This window comes from Salmo salar, chromosome 09, assembly GCF_965601325.2.
Source record: "Salmo salar chromosome 09, fSalSal1, whole genome shotgun sequence".
Lineage (NCBI taxonomy): Eukaryota > Metazoa > Chordata > Actinopteri > Salmoniformes > Salmonidae > Salmo > Salmo salar.
In genome coordinates, this window is record NC_138299.1 from 33,833,627 (window position 1) to 33,846,574 (window position 12,948).

General features: G+C 43.0%; 1 protein-coding gene across 3 annotated transcripts in view; it reads left to right on the forward strand.

Moving 5' to 3' along the window:
* LOC106611225 (neuronal PAS domain-containing protein 3) overlaps nt 1-12,948 on the forward strand; it is a 469,364-nt gene that overhangs the window by 226,069 nt on the left and 230,347 nt on the right. For all 3 annotated transcript variants that reach the window (XM_014211204.3, XM_014211210.3, XM_082955738.1), the window contains one exon: nt 9,389-9,633. In XM_014211204.3, the coding sequence (XP_014066679.3) occupies nt 9,389-9,633 (245 nt within the window). The remainder of the gene's footprint in view (nt 1-9,388; nt 9,634-12,948) is intronic.

Genomic DNA, 12,948 nt, shown 5'->3' on the forward strand with positions numbered 1-12,948 from the left:
TTTATTTACTAAATACCTAACTAATCAAACAGAATTACATATACACAGAATACAAATGATGTCATACAGAAAACGTCCCTGGTGAACGGAGCCAACATGGCGGCTTGTTACACAAAGAAGGGGGTTGGGCTTGAATGAAAGAGCGGGAAGACTGAGGAACAAAGAAACAGCAGCTATGCTATCGTACATTCAGAATCTTATGCATTCTAAATTACCGCCCATTTGGAAAAGGAAAATGCAATAAATATTTACTCTGAGCTGCGCTTCGGTAGATTGGTCGTAGATGCTGGCCGGGTTGGCCAACAGATCTTCCTGTCCTCGGAAGAATGTCAATGGTGGTAAAGTGGATACGTGGTAGTATCTTCATCTGTGGTAGACTGGATCCGTCGTCCGTCCTTTCCTAGCCCACGTCTACAGTGGCCGCTGCTAACTCAACGGCTAGGAAGTATCACTTCTGTAGTGAATAAGTTCAAAGTTCATACCATTCACAACCAAAGCTCACGCCGAGGTTGGCTTAGTTCTGTACTTGACATGTGTGTCCTTGTAACGCAGAGGCTGCAGACCTCACGTAGTGGAACTACTGGAGACCATTGGTCATTGTCTTATATAGTGGCGAGGGGAGAAGTGTGTGTCATCGTTTATAACCCCTGTCTCTTCACAAGGGCGGGCCACTGATAAAGCAGGGCACTTTCCTTATGAAAACCCAATTCTCTCAATTGGAAGCTAAAATTACATTTAATCGCCTAACAAACAATTTCAATATCAAACATTTCAATTGCATAACAATTCCATGTGACTCTGATAACTAGAGGGTGTATACTTTCCCAGGTACAGTTTATGTCGTCCTGTCATCAGTCATAATGTCTCAGATGACAACCGAACTGACATCCACACTCATCAAGTTCCAAAGCATATCTCCAACTGGTTTTATCACCAAAACATGGTTCCCTTTCCCCATTTGTTTGACGTTCCCAGACTCTCTATATTTGACAAAGGCTATTCAACAGTCCTTCAGTAGGGTCAGAAAGAGAGAGGAACGGAGAAAGGTATTTATGGGGGGGGTCATAAACCTTACCCACAGGCCAACATCATGACACTTGTAATCATTAAGGGTTGGGGAGTTTTTCAGGATAAAAAAAACTGAATGGAGCTAAGCCCAGACAAATCATAGCGGAAAACATGGTCTGCTTTCCACCACAAGACCAAACACAAGACCAAATCTATACTGGAGTTCCTTACCAAGAAGACAGAGAATGTTCCTGAGTGGCCGAGTGTCACGTCTTGACCAGCAGATGGAGCTGGTGTAGTAGTTTGGGGGTCAGGACGTGGCAGTCTGGTGTGTGTCTTGTGACTCCTGATCAGGAACAGCTGGGAATCGTTGTTCCTGATTGGGAGTCACATATGTAGGAGTTGTTTGTCACTGGGGTTTGTGGGTAATTGTTTCTTGTTTAGTGTGTTTGCACCTGACAGGACTGTTGGCTGTCAGTTTCCTTGTTTTGTTTGTTATAGTGTTCTTTCTAATTAAATTGAAAGATGAATACTAACTCCGCTGCATTTTGGTCCATTCCTGAAGACAGCCCTTACACCGAGTTACAGTTTTTACTTAAATCTGCTTGAAAATCTTTGGCAAGACCTGAAAATTGTTCTCTAGCAATGATCAACAGCCAATTTTACAGAGCTTGAATAATTTTGAAAATAATAATGGGCAAATGTTGCACAATCCAGGTGTGGAAAGTTCTTAGAGAGCTGTAATTGCTGTCAAAGGTGATTCTAACATGTATTGACTCAAGATATAATCAAGATATATTAGTGTTTTATTTTTCAGATTTGTTTTTACAAATGTTAAATATTTTCTTCCACTTTGACATTACAGATATTTTGTGTAGATCGTTGAGAAAATTATATCAATTTTAATCCCACTTTTGTAACATAAATTGTGGTGTTACAGATGTAGGATCTTAATTTCAGCCAGTTTGCTACAGAAGGAAAATAATCCTGCAGCAACAGGAAATGTAAATTATTATATGGATTATAATACATGGACATTTTTGAAGGCGTTGATAGATTTTTTTTAAGGGAAAATCAAGTCTGAAATTTCTAAGTGGAAATTACAAACTTCAGAAGCCTTTTTTTAAACCTCAAATACACTACAAGTTTTACATTTCCTGATTTGCATCTCCTGCGACAGGTTGATCAATTTAAGATCCTACACCTACCTGTACAATGAATTGAACAGATGTCAAAGTATCATTGAATAATATGTGTTTCTACTTATAGTCCCGGAAATGTTAATGAACGCCTGTGATACTTAGTGCTATTTCTATTGTTGTTTTTATGACCATTTTCATAATTTTATTTAACTTATTCCTGCATGTTGGAGTTCGAAGACTAAGATATTCACTGTACCACGCAATCACACCTGCAACCCTGTACATGTGACTATTAAACAGTGAATCTGAATAATTATTATTTAAATAGAGGAAATATTTTGTGAACATCTTGGTGTTTTCCGTGCTATCCGAGATCCTTGGGATTTCCCAACTGTGACGTTACCCCATTGAAGTTGAAATGTAAAATGGTTAAGTTTAGGGTTAGACAAGGGTTATGGTTAAGGGTGAGGGTTAAGGTTAGGGTTTAGGGTAAGGACGTCCCAAGGATTCCGGATAGCACTAAGCATCTTAGTGTAGCAGCAATGCTTAATTAGAAACTCCTTGCGGCCCCTCTGCAACCGGGTTCTGTCTTCCAAGAACATCCCAGATTGAGACTGCTGATCAAGGATCAGGCTTCCACTGTCGATTTCATCTTATTCATTATTATTTAAAAGGCTAAACTGAGCCTATATCAGCACTCCTTCTCTGAGACGCTTTGTGAATCTGGGGCCTGGTTTTGTCCAGTGTTGGTGGTATTTAGAATGGGTGGAGTGAGGCCAAACCTGAACAGTGTTGGTGGTATTTAGAGTGAGTGGAGTGAGGCCTAACCTGAACAGTGTTGGTGGTATTTAGAGTGGGTGGAGTGAGGCCAAACCTGAACAGTGTTGGTGGTATTTAGAGTGGGTGGAGTGAGGCCTAAACTGAACAGTGTTGGTGGTATTTAGAGTGGGTGGAGTGAGGCCAAACCTGAACAGTGTTGGTGGTATTTAGAGTGGGTGGAGTGAGGCCTAACCTGAACAGTGTTGGTGGTATTTAGAGTGAGTGGAGTGAGGCCAAACCTGAACAGTGTTGGTGGTATTTAGAGTGAGTGGAGTGAGGCCTAACCTGAACAGTGTTGGTGGTACTTAGAGTGAGTGGAGTGAGGCCTAACCTGAACAGTGTTGGTGGTATTTAGAGTGGGTGGAGTGAGGCGTAACCTGAACAGTGTTGGTGGTATTTAGAGTGGATGGAGTGAGGCCTAACCTGAACAGTGTTGGTGGTATTTAGAGTGGGTGGAGTGAGGCCTAACCTGAACAGTGTTGGTGGTATTTAGAGTGAGTGGAGTGAGGCCTAACCTGAACAGTGTTGGTGGTATTTAGAGTGGGTGGAGTGAGGCCTAACCTGAACAGTGTTGGTGGTATTTAGAGTGGGTGGAGTGAGGCCTAACCTGAACAGTGTTGGTGGTATTTAGAGTGAGTGGAGTGAGGCCTAACCTGAACAGTGTTGGTGGTATCTAGAGTGAGTGGAGTGAGGCCTAACCTGAACAGTGTTGGTGGTATTTAGAGTGAGTGGAGTGAGGCCTAACCTGAACAGTGTTGGTGGTATTTAGAGTGAGTGGAGTGAGGCCTAACCTGAACAGTGTTGGTGGTATTTAGAGTGAGTGGAGTGAGGCCTAACCTGAACAGTGTTGGTGGTATTTAGAGTGGGTGGAGTGAGGCCTAACCTGAACAGTGTTGGTGGTATTTAGAGTGAGTGGAGTGAGGCCTAACCTGAACAGTGTTGGTGGTATTTAGAGTGGGTGGAGTGAGGCCTAACCTGAACAGTGTTGGTGGTATTTAGAGTGAGTGGAGTGAGGCCTAACCTGAACAGTGTTGGTGGTATTTAGAGTGGGTGGAGTGAGGCCTAACCTGAACAGTGTTGGTGGTATTTAGAGTGGGTGGAGTGAGGCCTAACCTGAACAGTGTTGGTGGTATTTAGTGTGAGTGGAGTGAGGCCTAACCTGAACAGTGTTGGTGGTATTTAGAGTGAGTGGAGTGAGGCCTAACCTGAACAGTGTTGGTGGTATTTAGAGTGAGTGGAGTGAGGCCTAACCTGAACAGTGTTGGTGGTATTTAGAGTGAGTGGAGTGAGGCCTAACCTGAACAGTGTTGGTGGTATTTAGAGTGAGTGGAGTGAGGCCTAACCTGAACAGTGTTGGTGGTATTTAGAGTGAGTGGAGTGAGGCCTAACCTGAACAGTGTTGGTGGTATTTAGAGTGAGTGGAGTGAGGCCTAACCTGAACAGTGTTGGTGGTATTTAGAGTGAGTGGAGTGAGGCCTAACCTGAACAGTGTTGTTTTTTATAACTCCTCATTGTCTGCTGGGGGTTTGGACAGGTTTGCTGACCCCGTGTGACCAAGTTGATGAGAAGTTCAATTATGTTACTAAGGAGATATAATTTGTTATCATGGGAAATATAACCTAATGCAGTGAATGCCCCCCCCCCTCTCCTTTTATTGCTACATGGAGAGCAGAGAGTCACAAAAGCAATTTATTGGTTTTGTCATTTAGTCCCCTGATCAGTGGTGTCATCCATTTCTTCAGGAGGAGGGCCCTAATCCAAAGTAGAGTTTCTGCTCTGCCTGCCATTTCAACACTGATTAAACCTATTGCTTCAATCCTAAATGATCATTCACACACAAGTTTCAGCCACTTGATGTATTCTTCTTGTCCTCAGAAGTTGAACGGTGAGTGATTGGCTAAGTAGAGCGATATCTTAGACACCTCCTTTAAAGATGTCCATTCATTTCATTGGCCAATGACCCTGTAGCTGCTTTATTTTTGTTTACTGCACAAGCACATCTAAACATACCTTATGTTTTTGCTCAAGAAAGACATTAGGTACTGTAAGCTGCCAGCCGCTTAGGAGATTCAAAGCAACAACACATGCTTTGCCTGCATTAAGTTTAGTCTGGTTTGTCTTATTATAATTATGTTCATATTATAAGTTAGGCCTTCAGTATATAAGTCAAAGCTAATGGACTCCAAATGGATGCTGACTTCCTCTGTGTTTGGAGCCCTGTTACTGGAGTGAACAAATAGCCTGTTCTGTGTACATTTCATATCTCTAATCTCGTCCTCTCAACAGTCGTTTTCCATTTTAACAATGCTAACTGTACTCTAGGGTCTCTTCTAGGTGTGGGACTCTATTCCTACACACAGATCCCTATCAGCCACCCCGCACATTCCCTGATTTCCCCACTGGCATGTCTCTGTGTGGGCCATAAGCATTCTATTCTCAAGTAAACATTCACCAGTATGGAGTTTCTCTCCATTATGTCATTGAGATTTGTGTATGGATGTGGGTTTGTGTGGTTTCGAATGAGAATACAGAGAATTGTTTGAAAAATGGTGCAAAAAGAATGTGGTCTGGTTGTTCCTCCATTGTGGAGCAGATGGTTTACTGTAGTAGTGTAGGTGATAGAGATGGTTCTCTCTACGCAATGACCCGTTTCCTGTTGATAACCACACTTTTCTGGGACTCAAGGGTAATGCCACATTTCAAAGCTGTCCTGCTTGCAGGGCCGGCGCCAGAATGAATCAGTTGGACGGGCATTTGATTTCCATAGGGGGCATGTTTTTTTCCCTGGGACCTCCTATGTGTGCATGCTCTTGCATGGGTTTTATAGCAAAGACATCATTTAACTGTAAAAATGTATTACCTTTTAAAGTGGCATGAACACAACCAGTCATGATGTTGTCATCTGATTGTCAAAGAAATCACTTCAAAAAGTAGGTTACCTTTGCACGTTCGTCCAAAATAATTCCAGCATCCAAACAGTGCACCCGCCAACAGTGCACCCTCCAACTTTCCTTCAATTCGCAAGTGACTGAAATGATCTCACCGGAGAAAGCATCCAAGCGAGTGAAACAGAGCCCCTCAGTCTTACTATATGTAGCCCATGTATCTGAGGCTGTCTGGCCAGAAATAGTATGACATGATGTCTGGTTCTCCTGGTTCTTTTGGTCCAGACAGCATCAGATACATGGTCTATACATAGTGAGACAGAGGGGCACTGTTTCACTCGCTCAGATGCTTTCTCTGAGATTGATGCGTCTTTCTGTCAGCGTGCGTCTCGTAAATCATAAATCATAAATGATCAATATTTAAGTATTTTATTTGGACGGGCAAGAAGGTATGCTAGGGCGGGCCAGGGCCCCTATGGCCCGCCCATAACGCCGGCCCTGACTGCTTGTGCTCCCTACCACTGGTCAGTCTCTTTTTAGACAGCTGACACACTGGTGGGAGCAGCATAGTATTAGCTCTGGGATTGATATTAGCCATATACCACAAACCCCCGAGGTGCTTTATTGCTATTATAAACTGGTTACCAATGTAATTAGAACAGTAAAATGAAATGTTTTGTCATACCCGTGGTATACGGTCTGATATACCATGGCTGTCAGCCAATCAGCATTTTGGGCTCGAACCACCCAGTTTATAATACAGACTATGGGGCCATACAGTACACGTTGCAGTATGTATGGGGCTGGTCACCAACCTAGTAAGTGATTATCTTATGAGGGACAGGTCACAGTCTAGGAAAAAAAGAGATGACATCATTTTTGTTTACAGTAAACATCATTTTTGTTTACAGTAATCTACATAAAGTTGAAGAACAGAAAGCACTGTATATGTGGTGTGCAGTGCACCACAGAACAACCTTTGTGACCTCTGTTTAACCTGGAAACAAAACCAAATACAGCCAAAGCTAGTGACCTCATCCCTGTCTTCTGAAAGGCACTTGAAAAGCCATTGGGGGTTCATGTTAAACTACAACATGATTTAATGTCATGTTTATAAAAGAAAGTGTTACATTTACTCTGGTAGAACATGATACATACCGTCTGTCCGCTGTACTAAGGTCACACAACCCCGGCACATGCAAAAATATTTGGCAGGCCGACATAATGCTTTCCAGGTTTGTGGAACAAATGAAATTCTGCAGCTCTGTTGCACTTTGCCTCCCAACCACCATTACAACTAGCTTTATATATTGTCTGAGCAGCAGACCATCAAATGGTGCTTTTCTTCTTGCAGAGGAGCGGTCGAGATGATCGAGAATGGCAATCTGCTACCTAGATGTAAAGGCAAAATTAATCTATATTAATCTATATTTGGCAGTGAAATTATATTATTGCACTCTGTAACGACTGTCATAGCGAGGGGACCAAAGCGCAGCGTGTTGAGTGCTCATAATGACTATTTATTTTTTAACACAGAACACAAAAAAAAATAACAAAAGCAAAAACGATCAGCTCACAGTTCTGTCAGGTACTGAAGACTAAACAGAATACAACTACCCACAAACACAAGTGGGAAACAACCCTACTTAAGTATGATCTCCAATTAGAGACAACGAGGACCAGCTGCCTCTAATTGGAGATCATCCCAAAAAACAACAACATAGAAATAGAAAACTAGAACGAAACATAGAAATACAAAACATAGAAAAACACAAAACACCCCCGTCACGCCCTGACCTACTCTACCATAGAAAATAACATCTTACTATGGTCAGGACGTGACACACTCTTAATGCTCACAAAAGCTAACATAAATTGATCTTGACAACTATGAGTATGTCATTAGTGACCCACAAGACAGTCTTTGGCTGAATGAAGGTTGTGGGAAGTGGTGCTTGGTGAATTGTCATTTGAATCTTGCATGCAATTCTAAATGCATGAATTCATTTTTGAAATCTTCTTTTGAATCTATATACTCTATAAGTAACCGACATCTATCAGAGGGTGGGTGGGCCTTGTCTTGCTGTTTTCAGGTTGGCTTAATGATGTTGTTTTTAGCTTGAATCACTGATAAGTAAACGACAAAACAATGAAAAATTATTTTCTTCACCAACAGTCATTTTTCATCTTCGGGGGGAAAAACCCCTGCCTTACCTCATCTTTCAAGTCCATTCGAACTGATTTCGCATTGGTGCTGGTAAAAAATGAATCTAGCTGTCGGCCAGTGGGGAACCCAGAGGTTCCTGTGTGATTTATTACCAATTTAATTCAAAATGGCTTGGGATGATGAACGCCATGGAAAGTTGGGAGTTGTGTTATGGAAGAATGGAACTGTCTGCTTGGAGTTATCTGATATGAAATAAATAACACGGGGACTAAAGCAGACAGAAGTGTTTGACTGGAACGATGCGAACCAATAGACTATAACCAACCATGATGCATCCTTGAATAGGTCATGTGATCTACTGCCGCTGGATAAATAAAGGACTTATAAGCATAAACCTAAATACAGTAGGCTATAGTATATAAAGTATATATATATATGCCCTGGTATCTGTTTTAATCCTATTGTGACACTTCTGATAAATATGTACCTGCAGTATTTTAGAGAGAGAGCGAGAGAGAGAGAGAGAGAGGTGAAACTTTGGTATAGATATGGAAAGCCATTTTAACATTTACTAATCCTGTGTTTGACATCAATAACTACATTCTTGATATCAAATACAGTATTAATACAATACAACTGTCCATACCCACATGCACTGTAGCATGTGGACATTACACTTGACAGCATTTGCTGATTAAATTTATCTGAATGGCAATATCTAGGCGTCTTTCTTTGAAAAAGGCAGCAATCTGAAAGTCATTCAGCAGGCTGTCCCGTGAGACACAAGGCCAAAGCTAATCACAACTTCCACCCACTTCTAAATTCCAATGACTGAATCAATTGTGGTGAGCGTTCCCACTGGAGTAGAGCAAAGTCACTAATGGTCACAACTGACTGTGGGCTGGTGTGGTTGGTACAAAAGCCCTGTAACCAGGCAGATGTCTGAGCTGACAGAGGGTCCAGGGTCATGTTCAGTTGGTCAAGGCTTAGCAAAACATTTAGCAATGGAAAACGAACATCTGTACTCTAATTCGACAAGTTCTGGAAGTATCTCCCTGTTTCAAAACCTTTCAAAACATTTAGTTTCCTTACTTAACACGTCCCTGGTCTTGCTTTCTCGCTAACCGGCTTATGGTAGTGTTAGCATTGAATAATGTAATGCCACAGCTTTCTGTGCTTCTTGGTCGAACCCAGGTCCTTACTTGCTGCGGATTCAAATGTTTGCTTCCTACTGAACATGTCTCTGGTCTTAACTGCTGAGTTGAGGTAGTATTTCCCCATACACGTATCAAAACGTTTCTAAATGTTTTATCCCTACTGAACACAACCCTAGTCCTAACTCCTGTCTCTTCTCTTTTCCTCACCAGGTTGCAGGCTCTGAGGAAGGAGAAGTCCCGGGATGCGGCTCGCTCGCGGCGGGGGAAGGAGAACTTTGAGTTCTACGAGCTGGCTAAGATGCTGCCCCTGCCCGGGGCCATCACCAGCCAGCTGGACAAGGCTTCCATCATCCGCCTCACCATCAGCTACCTTAAGATGAGGGACTTCGCCAACCAGGGGGACCCGCCATGGAACCTGCGCATGGAAGGCCCACCTCCCAACATCTCCGTCAAAGGTAAGCTCCATTCACCACCATGGTCCAGCTACCCACAATTTAGTTCAGTTCAGTCTACAGATGTAGGATCTTAATTTAATCACCCTGTTGCAGGATAACTTTCCTTCAACACATGAAATGTAAAACGTGTAGTGTATTTTGAGGTTTTAAAAACAAATCTGAAGTTTGTCATTTTCACTTTGAAATTTCAGACTTGATTTTCCCTTACGAAAATATATCAACCTCTACAAAAATGTCCATTGATTATAATCCACATAATCATTCGCATGTCCTTTTGCTGCAGGATTATTTTCCTGCTGTAGCAAACTGTCTCAACTTAAGATTCTATATCTGTAGTTCAGTACCAAATGTTTATATCAATGGTTCACTCACTTTACCAGCTAAACATTGATGATATCTCTCTTTGTCTGAGCTTTAACATACAGTGATATTAAGGTAATACTGTAAATTCTAATATTATAAAACTAAACTCCTGTAGACCATGACAGGATTAAAAGGATTCTGTGAGATTCTGGTATTTAAGAAATCTTTCTACTTACCCAGGGTCAGATGAACTCATAGATACCATTGTTATGTCTCTGCGTAGCATATACTACAGTACCTGTAGACTCCCAGTCATTGAGCTAACGCTAGTTAGCATTGGCTCGTGAAACTACCTCTAACTTCCTTCATACTGGACACAGAGACATACAAATCGTATCCACAAATGAATCTGACTCTTGGTAAGTAGAGATAATGCTTTAATGTTTTACTGGACACAAGCCTACACTCAATGTTAGAGTGGAGGGGAAATGAGGAACTCTGGCACCTGTGGTCTGGTCACACATTTTGAAAATGTAAACATTTAACTTTGATACATTTTGAGCCTACTAGTACATGCAGCAATTCTGAGTATATTCAAACGTAACTGAATTTGCCTTTGAAATTGGGTCTTTGTGCAGTGCACTTAAAGAAGATACAGATCTGTATATTTTAATAGGGTATGCTGGAGTAGGAATGACCGTAAAGATTAAAGTCAATTGCAGAAATGTTCAGTCAATGCGAGCTGTTTGCTCTGCCGAGGCACGTGCGCGCGCGCACACACACACACACACACACACACACACACACACACACACACACACACACACACACACACACACACACACACACACACACACACCAGATGGCATCATTGTTGTCTGGCTTTGAAGAGACACATGCATTTTAATTAGAAAATATATACTGCTGAATTACTTGGATTGGAAAAGGCTGCTTGATTTCCTCCTGATACCACTAAGACCTATAGCCAACACTTTGCATTCAATCAAAGATGAGTACACAATGCTGCTGGGGGGCATTGAACCAGAAACATTTTACATTTGGATATTTGAATGAATGACAACACCTCTGCTGCATGTCCTGTCTTTCTATCGGCAGACAGATAGTGGCAGTCTGAATTGAATCACTAACTCACCACATTTTATTTTCACTTCATTCTGAACAGAGCAGCATATTGATCCCATCCTTTTTGTTGCTGTGCATCGCCGGTAGCTAATGGAGACGGCTTACCATCTCCCTCTGCCTATGAATCAGTGTTATTTCTGAACAGGCTACGTTAGATGAGCCTGACCCAGAGCTTCCACAGCTCCCAGCCTGCCAGACACAGCAGGCTATAGAGGCTGTTGGTAGGATATGGATACTGGAAGAGGATGTGGAGGGGTCATACGTTTTGATTGGTTTACAGATGTCACACACACACACACACACACACACACACACACACACACACACACACACACACACACACACACACACACACACACACACACACACACACACACACACACACACACACAGGAGCCAGGCTTAGCAATGCACTGCATGGTAATGCAGGAGGAGGGAGAAGGGTATGCTGTGTTATTGTACAGTATCAGATGAGGGAGAGGCCAGGCCCTTTTCTCTTCAGAGTTGTTTGTGCTACACAGATGAAGGCCAGCCTCATACAGCAGCAGAGTTACACTCTTTCTGATTCATGGCCGGCCCAGTTCATTTAGCAGACACAGTCTCTCAATCAATTTGCCTTGTGCCTTAACATACATACCCGTGTCGGTGCCACCATGAATATGTTATTATAGGAGATTTGCTGGGGGACAAAACTGAGCCTACTTGTGACAATGCATGTCTACTTAATAACTGATGATTGTAACCTTCAGGGAAATCTCAGTAGCACTGTGCCGGTTTTGAAAATCCACTGTGGCTTTAGCAATGGGAAAATGATCATTCTATTTTTGTTCAAAATAAAACATGGTTTGGAGCTGGCATTTGGATGGCGCTGATGCCTGTCTGAGTTGCCAAACGTAGTTAAAACCAGCCTCTATTCTATGGAATACAAAACCAAGGTGACAAAGTTGAGTATAGGTTGCTCGGATATGTAATAAAAATGGTAGGCGATAGTACTGGCATCAGAGCTAAAGGAATTTGACCTCCACTTCTCTCTCTCCAAATGCTGTTGATATATTATCATAAGTTTAGTCTCTCCTCTCTCGCCGCTCTTCTTTCCTTCCTCGTTGCCTTCTATTGACCTTTACCATAATTGACCCATCAACAATTTTTGTCAGAGCGTTTTAACTGAAATTTGCTAGTCTCTGTTAGAGGCGGTTCACATCTGTTGAAGGACACTGCACAAACAAGCGTGACCTTTCTCTTGTTTGAAGGCTGGCGACGCCTCCTCATCCCCTCCAACCCCTCCGCCACCTGGGCATATTATTATTCATGCATGCGGAGCAGAGAGGAGAGGAGTGGAGCAGAGAGGAGAAGAGCAGTGAGGAGCAGAGAGGAGTGGAACAGAGAGGTGAGGAGAGGAGCAGAGAGGAGAGGAATGGAGCAGAGAGGAGAAGAGCAGAGAGGAGCAGAGAAGCGAGGAGTGGAGCAGAGAGGAGAGGAGAGGAGAGGAGAGGAGAGGAGAGGAGAGGAGAGGAGAGGAGAGGAGAGGAGAGGAGAGGAGAGGAGAGGAGAGGAGAGGAGAGGAGAGGAGAGGAGAGGAGAGGAGCAGAAAGGAGCAGAAAGGAGCAGAGAGGAGAGGAGTGGAACAGAGAGGTGAGGAGAGGAGCAGAGAGGAGAGGAATGGAGCAGAGAGGAGAAGAGCAGAGAGGAGCAGAGAAGCGAGGAGTGGAGCAGAGAGGAGAGGAGAGGAGAGGAGAGGAGAGGAGAGGAGCAGAGAGGAGAGGAGCAGAGAGGAGAGGAGAGGAGCAGAGAGGTACAGAGAGGAGAGGAGTGGAGCAGAGAGGAGAGGAGCAGAGAGTAGCAGAAAGGAGCGGAGAGGAGAGCAGCAGA